This window comes from Phaenicophaeus curvirostris, chromosome Z, assembly GCF_032191515.1.
Source record: "Phaenicophaeus curvirostris isolate KB17595 chromosome Z, BPBGC_Pcur_1.0, whole genome shotgun sequence".
NCBI lineage: Eukaryota > Metazoa > Chordata > Aves > Cuculiformes > Cuculidae > Phaenicophaeus > Phaenicophaeus curvirostris.
The window spans coordinates 25,314,993-25,328,013 of record NC_091431.1 but is presented as its reverse complement, the minus strand read 5'-3'; the positions used below and the strand labels follow the sequence as shown (position 1 = coordinate 25,328,013).

The 13,021-nt window shown below is 40.0% G+C and overlaps 1 protein-coding gene across 1 annotated transcript in view; it reads right to left on the bottom strand.

Moving 5' to 3' along the window:
• NAA35 (N-alpha-acetyltransferase 35, NatC auxiliary subunit) overlaps nucleotides 1–13,021 on the bottom strand; it is a 29,478-nt gene extending 16,457 nt beyond the window's left edge. Inside the window, exons 1-10 of the mRNA XM_069880286.1 lie at nucleotides 13,005–13,021; nucleotides 11,976–12,117; nucleotides 10,952–10,985; nucleotides 8,147–8,261; nucleotides 6,968–7,042; nucleotides 5,510–5,677; nucleotides 4,635–4,701; nucleotides 3,643–3,686; nucleotides 2,995–3,045; nucleotides 2,130–2,213 (exon numbers count right to left, since the gene is read on the bottom strand). Coding sequence (XP_069736387.1) covers nucleotides 2,130–2,213; nucleotides 2,995–3,045; nucleotides 3,643–3,686; nucleotides 4,635–4,701; nucleotides 5,510–5,677; nucleotides 6,968–7,042; nucleotides 8,147–8,261; nucleotides 10,952–10,985; nucleotides 11,976–12,099 — 762 coding nt within the window. The 5' untranslated portion in view covers nucleotides 12,100–12,117; nucleotides 13,005–13,021. The remainder of the gene's footprint in view (nucleotides 1–2,129; nucleotides 2,214–2,994; nucleotides 3,046–3,642; nucleotides 3,687–4,634; nucleotides 4,702–5,509; nucleotides 5,678–6,967; nucleotides 7,043–8,146; nucleotides 8,262–10,951; nucleotides 10,986–11,975; nucleotides 12,118–13,004) is intronic.

Genomic DNA, 13,021 nt, shown 5'->3' with positions numbered 1-13,021 from the left:
CCACAGCCTTTCCCTCATCCAGTAGCCAAGTCACTTTGCCATAGAAGGCGATCAGGTTAGTTTGGCAAGACCTGCCTTTTGTGAACCCATCTTGACTGGGCCTGATCACCCGGTTCTCCTGCGTGTGCTTCATGATAGCACTCAAGATCACCTGCTCAATGACTTTCCCTGGCACTGAGGTCAGACTGACAGGCCTGTAGTTCCCTGGGTCCTCCCTGTGATCCTTCTTGTGGATGGGCACAACATCAGCCAGCCTCCAGTCCAGTGGAACTTCCCCAGTCTTCCAGGACTGCTGGAAGATGATGGAAAGGGGTTTGGCCAGCACATCCGCCAGCTCCTTCAATACTCTTGGATGTATCCCATCCGGCCTCATAGACCTGTGGGTGTCTAGTCGGACTAGCAAGGCTCTGACCATCTCCTCTTCGATCATGGGAGCCTCATTTTGCTCCTCTAGCTCCTAGGTTTGTACACAGACAGAACGACTTTCTTTACAATTAAAGACCGAGGCAAAGAAGGCATTAAGTACCTCAGCCTTTTCCTCATCCCCTGTCACTGTTGTTCCTTCTGCATCCAATAGGGACTGTATGGTCTCCCTAGTCCTCCTTTTATTATTTATATATTTATAGAAGGATTTTTTGCTATCTTTCACAGACTTTGCCAATCTGATTTCTAGCTGAGCCTTAGCCCTTCTGATTTTTTCTCTACACAGTCTCACTTCTCTCCTGTAGTCCACCCAAGAGGCCTGTCCCCTCTTCCAGAGCCCATAAACATTTCTCTTCTTCTTGATATCACTCAAGATCTGTCTGTTCAACCGAGTTTGTTTTCTCCCCTGCCGGCTTTTTTTCCGGAACATGGGGACAGCTTTCTCCTGAGCTGCTAGGATTTCCTTTTTGAAGAGCTCCCAGCCCTCATGGGCTCCCTTGCCCTTAAGTACTGTCTCCCATGAGACTTTGCCAACCAGCCTTCTGAAGAGTTTAAAGTCTGCCCTCTGGAAATTTAATGCTACCGTCCTACTAACCACCCTCTTCCCTTCACCTAGAACAGAAAACCCTATCATCTCATGATCACTTTGTCCTAGGCGTCCACCTACTGCCACATCCCCCACAAGGCCTTCTCTGTTCACAAACAGCAGGTCCAGGAGGGCACTCCCCCTTGTTGGTTCATTCACCAGCTGTGCAAGGAAGTTGTCTTCCACACGCTCCAGGAACCTCCTAGACTGCTTCCTTTCTGCTCTATTGTTCTTCCAGCAGATATCAGGGAGATTGAAGTCTCCCACAAGAACGAGAGGCATCGATCTAGAGATTAACCCCAGCCGTTTATAGAAGAGCTCATCAGCTGCTTCTCCTTGGCTGGGTGGTCTGTAACAGACTCCCATCACAAAATCTACCTTCTGGTAGGCTCCTCTGATTTTAGCCCACAGGCACTCAATCTCCTCATCACCACAATCCATCTCAACGGAGTCCAAGTCCTCCCTTACAAAGAGGGCTACCCCACCTCCTCTCCTACCCTTCCTATCCCGCCTGAAGAGTTTGTACCATATTTATCCTTGTATAAATAAAGAGCTCTTCAAACTAGAAGATCTGTCTCATGCAACACGATTCAACTCCTTTGCCTAAAACATGCTGTTCCTTTCCCTCTCAAAAATTAAGAAATCTTATATTCAAAAAGCAGACACATTGCATGTAAAGCCGTTACAATCCGCTTCTCAGACCAAAAGAAGTCTAGCTATAAATTCGATACTACATGGAAGGAAAACCTAACAATTTTGCAGAGATGGATACAACACTGCCCAATGTCAGGTAACTCCACAGAAGGGAACTGAACTTAAGAAAGAAAAGTTTTGCTCTTGTGTGTGAAACAAGTAATCCAATAAATATTTTTCTTGAAGTGTGCTAGAAAGAATATTCTGTCTCTCTGCAAGGCCATCATAATATCAGCTCTAGTCTTCTCCCGTGTTTTCTTTAAAAATGAAAGAAAATGTAACGGCTGCTACTGCAAGGCCTTAACCAACCCTTTAACTGCAGTAAAATGAATTCATAACTGTAGAATAATTGCTTGACCTTAGAAAATCAAAAAATGAGTTTTTCACAGGAGCACAATGCAAACACAGAAACAGCAAACACACCTACCTCCTTTTTGGTAAATGCTATTAGAACAGTCAGTAGTACCCGGGTAAACTTGACTCTGCTGAACACAGCTAAACATTGTTGATGCTGTAATAAAAAATCCTGAAATTAACTAAGCAATACACATTAAGCCCTGAAGGTTATGAAAAAAATATTTTACAGATTTATTGAAGTATGCCCTCTAGCCTTAAAAACATTTTATGTAGTATGATTCTGAAGAAAACTTATACAATTTATAGAAGAAACATACACTCCTGTGAGAAAAGCAGAACTATAAAAAATACTAAGGTTCTATTGGTAAAGCACAACCATTGGCTGTATAGCTATCTCCTATACAAACACCATTCAAATCTCAGCTTAAGTGAGTATCAACAAATTATTAAACCATCTTTTCTTTGCAGCGATATATGTTAAAAGTAATCTATGAAGAAAAAACATTTCTGGGAAAGGAAACCTATACCCTCCTACATCAGCAATATAAACTACATCACTTATCATTTTTATGGAAGGAGCTACACTGCTTTCACTCCCTCTTCTTACTTCCTCCCTGACAGCACGGGTACCATCAGGAGTAAATGGTACAGGGCAGACAAGACCACCTACTTTGCTAACAGCTTCTTCTAGAGAGGTAGTCTATAAATGGCAGCATTGAAGCAGCATCACTGCTCTGCTATAAGGCTCAATCCAGAAGTCGAGCCCCTCAGAGCATAAAAGCCTACCTGCTAACATGGGGTTCACTCATGGTCATGTTTAGCGCAACCCAGATATGACAGTAGTAGCAGCACTGTTCTTACAAGATGGCAATTACAGATCAAAGTAATGCTGTACTAAAATACGAAATCCAGGAAAAAAGGAAACAATTCATTACTTCAAGTTCAACTTCTGGATCTCTCTCTTCTCCCTGTCGACTTCGAGTACTCTAGAAGATAAAGAAATTTCAAGTTCTTAAAAACTGCAAAGGAAAGACATTGATAAAATCTTTTTATCCTCTTCAGAGCACCCATCTGCTAAATAACCCTAGAAATCAGTTCTCAAATTCAAAACCTCTTAATATATAGTACAGGTACTTGAATGATCCAAGACTCTCCTATAGTAAGAAGACTTATCTCAGTCCACTCTACAAATTGACAAGGAAATTGTATGAACATTTCATATTGTAAACTGTGGCAAACAAAGATTAGTGACTTCTTTAACATCATGTAGTATATCTCTCTAAAAGTCAGAAGTTAAATACATACTTTCTGTGCCACAGCCCAGTGTTATCTTCTAAATCATAGTTCCAGCTATTACAAGTGAAGCAATTACCAAAGAGTTCAAAAAAACTCTGAAGACTTCAGGGTCTTCAGCTAGAAGGCAAACTACCAACATCTTACACAAACCACTATGGCAGTTCTTAAAAACCCCTGTCACTTAATGACACAAACCCATCACACTCTTCGTAATCTCAACTCCCTCCCCCAAACCTATGCTAGGTTCACTTGCAGTACAATTGACAAGGCAAACATGATAAAAATACCTTCACTCGTTTTTGCATGTCATCTTCTACATCTTTTAGCATACCTGTAAAGTCACAGCAGAATTAAAAGCTAAGAAGCAATCCTACATACACCTGCACCACTCAAGGGAAAAAGGTTTAGAGGGAAAATCAAGTTTTAGGTGCTTTACATACCCATTAGCTAAAGACTAGATTTAAAACAATCTTGTGAGGGATGGTGTGGATGTCTTGCAACAACAGATAAATCAGAGTACAGATTGACTGATGCAAATCTACAGTGTTTACAAATTTTCTCAAAGTGAATCAATGGAAAGCTCAAGTCTGTATTGAAACTGGTGAATCAGAAGGCTAATACAGTTATGCAGGTACCTAATAACTTATGTATTCATTGCTTTATAACTAGTAGACTGCTTTTTCCTCAAATCAATCTGTTTAGATCACAAAATACCTGCGAGGCTGAGAAGCAGAACTGAAGGACTGCACTTCCCCAAGTGACAGGGAACAGGACAAGAGGGAATGGCCTCAAGCTCCGCTAGGGGAGGTTCAGGCTCAACATTAGGAAAAAAATTTTCACAGAAAGAGTCATTGGGCACTGGAACAGGCTGCCCAGGGAGGTGGTTGAGTCACCTTCCCTGGAGGTGTTTAAGGCACGGGTGGACGAGGTGCTGAGGGGCATGGTTTAGTGTTTGATAGGAATGGTTGGACTCGATGATCCAGTGGGTCTTTTCCAACCTGGTAATTCTACGAATCTATGATTCGTAACAGTTTGTATCTGTATCACTTGGCTGGCACACTGAAAGGCACATCTGTTTCTCATGCATTTAACAAACAAACATCTGAACCTTTTCTTCAAAGAGAAATAATCTTTTTTAACAAGCCCCAAATGTTCCCAAGGCTAATAAAAAACCTGAACATCTAGAATTCCTACTAATTCATTAGGTTTGGTTGAGACTAACCAACAAGCTCCAAAGAGAGAGACTGATTGACAGATACACTGGAAGCACAAACCATACCTGTAACTCTAAGATCTGTCACACTGTTGGCCATTTTAAATCCATAAGTCATTGATTGAAAATCTTCCTAAAAAATAAATATTAAAGAAAGAGGACATAGTGAAATATAAACTGTTGCAGACACATTTTCAAGTTGGGGTTTGGGTTTTTCTTTCTGTGTGTTTAAAGATTTTGGGGTTGTTTATTGGTGTGTATTGTTGCTTTTTTATTTTAGGGTGTTTTGTTTAACTACACCAAGTTTAAAAGTCTGGCTTTATTCTGCACAACTGGATATACCCATAGTTTTGGTGACTTTCCTCCCCCCATCCACTCTAGGTTATTCGTAATATTTTCTGCATAACTTAATACCAGTGTGCCCTTCATAATTTTGATCAAGTGCTACCCTACCAAACTGTCACCAGAACTACAGATGCAAAGTATTATTTAATACATTTCAGATGTAGTCAGTAAGAAGTGACTTGTCCAAGTTCAGAGGAAACAAAAATTGCTGAGCCCAGAAAATGAGACTCTGATTCCACTGCTAGACAGTCATTTAGAACAAAAGACAAGCATGGTAATCTAATGCAGAAAAACAAAACACCAATCAGGAAGGAAATCACAAGTAAAATTGTTGTAAAATCATTAGCCACAAAAATTGCATTGCTATTTGAGTAAAATAATTATAATACTCAAGCAAAATACAGCAAAAAGCATGGACAGCTTTAATGAAGAAAACTGCACTTTAAAAACATCAAGACTAATACTTCTAGGAGGATGAACTGTTGCTCCTACAGTATTCACCAATCAAACAATAACGAATCTCTCTAACATATTCTTTGATTTGCATTAAGGAGCATACATATAATGTTACATTTAACCATAGAAGATACTGATACCTCTTCAAAAACAGCTGCTTTGTTAACCTTTTCTCTGGCAATATCACAGATTTTCAGAATCCCTAGAGCAAAAGCCTTCATAGCAGGATCTTCTATGAAGTCTGGATTATGGATATAGAGGCAAGTGAATACCGTCTGTGCCAAGGAATGTCCCTCTAACCACGTTATCTAGGGAAATGAAAATTAAATGCTTTACTTAAGACAGCCAAGACCTTATTTTCATATCTCAAATCTTTTTTGATCTTACTGTCTTTCAGTGAGTCATTAAGGAAGTCTCTATCATGGCAACCTTCCATCTAGTGAAAAGGGCAAGAGAAGGTCTTTGAAACTTTAACCTTTTCACATCTGCTGACTGTGGCAGGCAGTAAATTACTGAATCCTAAACACTATCAAATTCTGCTGTTGGATAAACCTCTTCCACAAAGTTCAGCTCTGATCTGTGTGACTTAGACAGGACATTTAGTTAAGAGAATATGAGATTCATAAATTTCCTCTACATAAATACAGAATGAAAAAATGCAAGAGGCTATGAAACAACTCAGCAATACACTGTATGTTACCTTCCACAACTTAGAGCTTCTTTTCATGACCCCCTCTACTATTTTCATGCAGCTTTAAGCTACAGGGAAAGCTTCAGACATTTAAAACATTATTTCTACCTTGAGATAGCATAAAACTCAGTAACAGCACATTTCTAATACAAGAACTGCCCCTCTTAAAAAAAGTTGTTTTTTTTTGAGGGGTGTGTGTGAATTATGTCATGCTGCATCAAACACACAGTGATCTTTATGTGTCTTTTTGGACTTAACTACTTTGAGAATATCTGAAAATAGCTCATATCACTTACTGAGGAAATTAAAGAACACATATATAAACCCCCACAATTAACAAATAACTGTTAATTTACTAAATGGATCTGGTTATTTATTTTATTTGCTTTCTTCAAAATGCCCCTGTAAGCTCAGCCAATACTAACTAAAGAAATGAGCAAGAGTGCTGTAGGTTCCTGCCCACTCATTTTCCAACACAGTCAAACAATAATTACAACAGGCAGTCAGATACCATACATTTCAAAACCACAAATTATAAAACCTTTTACATTATAGAAAATTCTACCAGTTCTCTTTCATAATTCTTCATCATAAAAAATTCCAAAATCAAATTTGTGACTCTTCAAATAGCCAATGTGATGTTGAAAATGCTTTCAAAAAATACAAGTACTTAGATGACACTTAACTCTGCTTTAGCTTAAATCAAAAATATTCCACTTTTTGTAGTAGTAACTACTTCTTGTATCAAATCCAAATACCTAAACGGAAATTAAAATACCACACATGTATTTCCTGCTCGGTCAATTGTTTTCCTTGAGTTCTACTGTTTTTTCTTCTTCTAAACTGGATTAAAGTACTATACTTTGAAAGCAAAATCATCTAACATTAGGAAGAGAGAAATGCTTACCAAACAACAAAAACATGTATCCATTATTCCTACCAATTCAGGTGAAGTGAGATCCTTTATTTTAATGGTGCCATCCTTAGAAAACAAAGAAAGAAAAAACTTAATGAATAGCGAGTCATTTAGACAAAATACAACTTATTATTTATAGAGCTGAAAAGGAAATTGCAATTTGGTTAAGACTTCAGAATATTTGTATACTGCTACCTTTACTGATTGGCTTCAAAACGTGCCTCAAATTCTGAAAAACTTTGCTTTCCCATCATTGCATTGAACACTGACAAAAACAAAACTATCCAAAGTAAAAGCTAAAATAAAATTTCTGATTTATAAGTAGCCAATAAAAGTTTAAAACCAGTTAACTGCTAACACTTACATCACAAAACATCATGCATAATCATAATAATGAGTGAACAAGGCATAATACGCTGGACTTACTCTTTGAAGACTGCTTTTTACACTGTGGATACATGTGCAGAGGTTTACTGCCTTCAAGGTCAGGACCAAGAGGCAGCAACCCTACTGCTTTCAAATTAATTTGTCCAATATATCCAATTCTGCACTAAATTCTACACTACTTAGATGGCAAATATTTTATATAGAGTTCTCTTGGTCCATGGTAAAATTTTTTTCCCTCTGCAAGTATATTTTTTCCAAAACAAAAGGAAGTCTTTCAACCTTCCTCCATCAATCTATCTTCACCAGGCATCATAAGTTAATCATTCCTGTCAAAGTTGTTAAATTAGCCAGCTTCTGTTCAACGATAATGACTGGATAGCATCATGAAGTGTTAATTTCCAGCTTTTGTAAGGAAGCTAGTTTCCATTCAGTTTAAAGAGGATCCAACCAATGCATTTTCGTATAAACGACACATTTTGGGGAAGTACTGGGTGACTCACAAAAACATTTCTGGAATTTGTTTATCTGAGGTAATAACACTCAGCAATTTCACAGTACTTTCCACTGAAAGAGTTAGCATCATTGTGATAATGTAGGTAACAAAAAAGGTAAACATCACAAGGTATTTCTTACTTAACTATCCAAAATAAAGAATAAAATTAAAAAAATCAATTTTAAGTGAAGATTGAAAACATTAATTATATTGAATTGTGCTTAACGGCAATTTGATAAAACTGTATCACACTTTTACAGAACAGACAAAACCATGAAAGGCCCACGAACCTTAATGGCTTGCTCAAAGTTAAGAACCTTCCTATTAACTTGGTTTCCAATCATACCAGCATCCATCTTGGGATCCATCATTTCAATGGCAGACATGGCTTCAAAAAGACCAAAACTAAGAACACACACACACAAAAAAAAGTGTTCTGAATTAAATTATTTTACTTTAGTCTTCACAAACCAATGTAAAGGAACAAATGACGATAAACCGAGTACCCTGTACTCTGACTACAGACAATAAGGTAAAGTATATAAACATTACTAGTGATCTTTAGACATCATGGTTTTCAGAAATTTGAGGATTTCTCAACAAATAAGAAAAGAGACGCCTAAAAGTAAATGAGATCTCTGAGACTACTTTAATGCTGAAGAACACTACCAAGAAAAATATCCCATTACTAAATCTACTCACACCTGTTTCTATACACCCCAAGACACAGAATCTCTTTCACAGAATCACAAGGTTGGAAAAGACCCACTGGATCATCAAGTCCAACCATCCCTACCAATCACTAAACCATGACCCTCAGCACCTCATCCACCCATCCCTTAAACACCTCCAAGGGAAGGTGACTCAACCACCTCCCTAGGCAGCCTGTTCCAGTCCCCAATGACCCTTTCCATGAAAAAAATTTTCCTGATGTCCAGCCTGAACCTCCCCTGGTGGAGCTTGAGGCCATTCCCTCTCATCCTGTCACCTGCATTCTGCTTCACAAACTGTCAGCCTCCAGCCTTGACAGGTGAACACTCTCCTGGGTGAAAAACTGGTTGGATGGCCGGGCCCAGAGAGTGGTGGGAAATGAGTTAACTCCAGCTGGAGGCCAGTGACAAGTGGGGCTCCCCAATGTCTTTATCAATGACCTGGATGAAGGCATTGAGGGCACCCTTAGCAAGTTTGCAGACGATACTAAGCTGGGTGGAAGCGTGGATCTGCTGGAGGGTAGGGAGGCTCCAAAAGGATGTGAACAGGCTCGACTGCTGGGCAGAGTCCAATGGCATGAGGTTTAACAAGGCCAAATGCTGGGTCCTGCACCTGGGGCACAACAACCCTGTGCAGTGCTACAGACTAGAAGTCTGTCTAGAAAGCTGACTGGAGGAGAGGGACCTGAGGGTGTTGGTTGACAGCGACTGAACATGAGCCAGCAGTGTGCCCAGGTGGCCAAGAAGGCCAATGGCATCTTGGCTTGGATCAGAAACGGTGTGACCAGCAGGTCCAGGGAGGTTGTTCTCCCTCTGTGCTCGGCACTGGTGAGACCGCTCCTTGAATCCTGTGTTCAGTTCTGGGCCCCTCACCACAAGAAGGATGTTGAGGCTCTGGAACGAGTCCAGAGAAGAGCAACAAAGCTGGTGTGGGGGCTGGAGAACAGCCCTTATGAGGAACAGCTGAGAGAGCTGGGGTTGTTTAGCCTGGAGAAGAGGAGGCTGAGGGGAGACCTCATTGCACTCTACAATTACCTGAAAGGAAGGTGTGGAGAGGAGGGAGCTGGCCTCTTCTCCCAAGTGACAGGGGACAGGACAAGAGGGAATGGCCTCAAGCTCTGCCAGGGGAGGTTTAGGCTGGATATTAGGAAAAAATTTTTCATGGAAAGGTTCATTGGGCACTGGAACAGGCTGCCCAGGGAGGTGGTTGAGTCACCTTCACTGGAGGTGTTTAAGGCACGTGTGGACGAGGTGCTAAGGGGCACGGTTTAGTGTTTGATAGGAATGGTTGGACTTGATGATCCTGTGGGTCTTTTCCAACCTGGTGATTCTATGATCCTATGAAATATACCTACTTTGTTTAAAACTGGCATGTTAAGAAAACTGATACAAAAAGACTCCAGCATGTGACAATAGAGCTCTTGTAGCCAGGGCATGAAAGCTTTTAGAACCATGCTAAATGATGACTTGCCTACAGAAGAAGAGATATAGCATCTCAACTTTGACACGTACAGTATTCATCAGAACTGCTGCACAAGCCCTTATTACATAAACAAGGTTATTGCATGTGGCACATTCTATTTCTGAAAACTGCTACTTGCTCTGAAATGCTCTGATGTATAAAATAACAACAGTACACCTCGATTCTACTGAGAACCTATTTGATGACATCCCTGCATGCCTTTTCAAGCAGGTTTGCATTTCGTAGTGTGTTTTCTGACCTACTGGTCTTAAATCAGCACTTTTTTCTTTATGCAAGTAAACAGATTTGTGTGGCTGAACAATTTACTTTTATCTTAAAAATATCTTAACCTTACATCACTCTTCAATGAATTCAGCGAGATATTAGCACAAGGGTTGGTTTGTTTTGTTTTTTTTAAAGTACACTTTTTCTCCATCTGTAGAGCTCTCAGTTTTCATTTTAGCATATTATTTGAAAGTTATGTTAAAGCATAAGCACTGTTTATCCTAAACCTTCCAGTTACATGTGAGGCAACCAAATTTAAAAGCTTAAAGTCTTTTTGGCTTTTTTATTAATTTTTTTTTTTTTTTATAAAAGCATGTCCTCATAAAACAGTTCAGCAAGTTCAGTAGCGTCAACACCACTGATCATAAGACATGCTATAGACTTCTAAACTACATGGATTAACTGAAAATGTGATGCTATGGTGGCACCATGAGAAACACTTGTTATTCCTACAGGTGCATCACATATATATATATATTGCCGAGGATGAAAGATATTCTGAATACCTCAAATATTTTATTTAAAAGGAGAAGTTTTAAAAAGCTTAGCTGATACTGCACGACTTGCTTACTGGCAAACATTAACATACTTGCACTAATCCTGTCTAAGAAACAGAACTATCCCACAGGCATACTTACAGCTTGTCATGAAGCAGCTCTCCTAACTTCAGTTCTACAAAGGAACAGAACAGGATAAATAATTACAACCACCGTTCTAGTGTAACTTTTGTAGGACAATCTCCTTACTCACCATACTCTCAAGACTGAAAGGCTAACCACCTCCCCCCAGCTGTCCCACAGTTCTTTCTCAACCCTCTCCGTTTTTCCAACAGTTGAAGCCGTTCTAGAATGACCAAACAGTATTAACACCATCTGGACAGCCCGGAATACAGGACAACAGTTTTCTGTGCTCCTTTGTGAAGATATCTATATTTTCCCAGAAAATTTTACTGAAAGGCTTGTTTTTCCTCATCACTTCTAATGAAATCTTTAAATGGATTTGATGGTACATGAATGGCACATGATTAATATACAGGAATTACAAGATATCATAAGAAAGTAGTACGTATCGTTACGTAATTTTGTGTGTTAAGTTGCAGTTTCATATTTATTTTTCCCTAATGTCATGAAATTGGTTGAAAAAAATAAAGTCGCCATCATGGTAAACTAGCATTAATATTAAATAATGATAAAGGCATTGCTTAAATGGAAGCAACCGCTTTCCTGTGACTGGGATGCACTGCATCTCTTCAGAAGTTTAGCCTCTGTTTCAAAGATTAGAAATGATGCACCAACCACTGGACCCTAAAGACCAAAAAATGTATATGAGAAAGCAGAGTGTTGATTTTGCATGGATGAATGAGTTTGACATTTGCGGAAGAGATAGGAAGAAATCTTTGCAAAGGTAAAAAAAGTAGGTGCAAAAATGCCTAAAACAAAAAAGCATGACTTAAAAAAGATATTTATGTAATCTGCAACAGGAAGCAAGGTAAGGTTCTTCTGCTATTTCTCACGTCACAATTAAGTGAAACACAGACTCAGTGAAGTCCATTCGTAAGGAGCCTGCACCCAGGCCATACCATTGCTTAAAATATGTCAAAGAACTATGCTCAGTCCTCTAGAGGATTCCAACATTTCTCAGAACACCAGCAGTACAACTCACCTCTACAAGCTTCTTCAAAATCCTGTGTTATATCTATCCAGCTTGTATTACTCTTTTCCATCTTGTCAGGCATACCAAGTTCCCATCCTGAATCATCATCTTCTACTGAAGCTTTCATAACCATGATCCCCCACCTTTAAATCTGTATTAGAGACACCACACATCATGCATGAATTCAAGAAACTGCTTCATAGAAGTAATTTTTTTTCCTTTTCAAGAACCAGGTGCAGAAAGGAAACTAAGTTAGAAACATAGAATAGTTCGGGTTGGAAGGGACCTCAAAGACCATCTAGTTCCAAGTCCCCTGCCATGGGACTTGATTTCATTTAAATATCTACCATGGCATAATACCAGATATATTAATAAAAATTATTTTTAAGTAAATGGAGAAAAAAAAAAAGAGAAATTGTTTCTCTACAAATAGCTTGCAGGCTATGGAACCTCAAAAACTAAGGATGCCAAAGCAGACACAATAAAACGTTTACAGTCAAACTGGAAAAAAAATGGTAAACAACGTCCAGAAATTATTTCTTACAACAAATGTAAATATCACAAACGTGTTCTTTGTCGTTTTGCCCTACCAGAAGCACACAGGCCCTCCTCCTGCTCTGTGTAAGGGGCTGAAAAAAAGGCGACTGTAAAACCCACCACACGCAGGTTTTTTTTTCGGATCCGAAGGGATTTGCCGGAAGGGGCACTCTCCCTTCAGCAGAAACCAGCACCGACACCGCCGCAGCGACGTTAATCGGCTTCAGGACCGAATACCGCTTGCAAAAACTTCACCGAACGGTGATTTCGAGCTGGTTTTGTGCTTTTTCGCGACCCCCGCAGCGCGGGATACGCTGCGGCCCCCGCGCCCCCGCTCCTCGTGCACCCGCCCCAGCCGGGATGCAGCCGCGCGGCCGCCTCTTCCCTGTAGCCTCCCAACAAAGGGACAGCAGGAATTAACGGGAAGGCAGAGGAGGAAAGCGGGGAGGGGAGCGGGGAGGGAATACGGGACCGTCCCCCCGTCACGAGCACAAGCCTCACCCGGGCCGCCGCCGCCA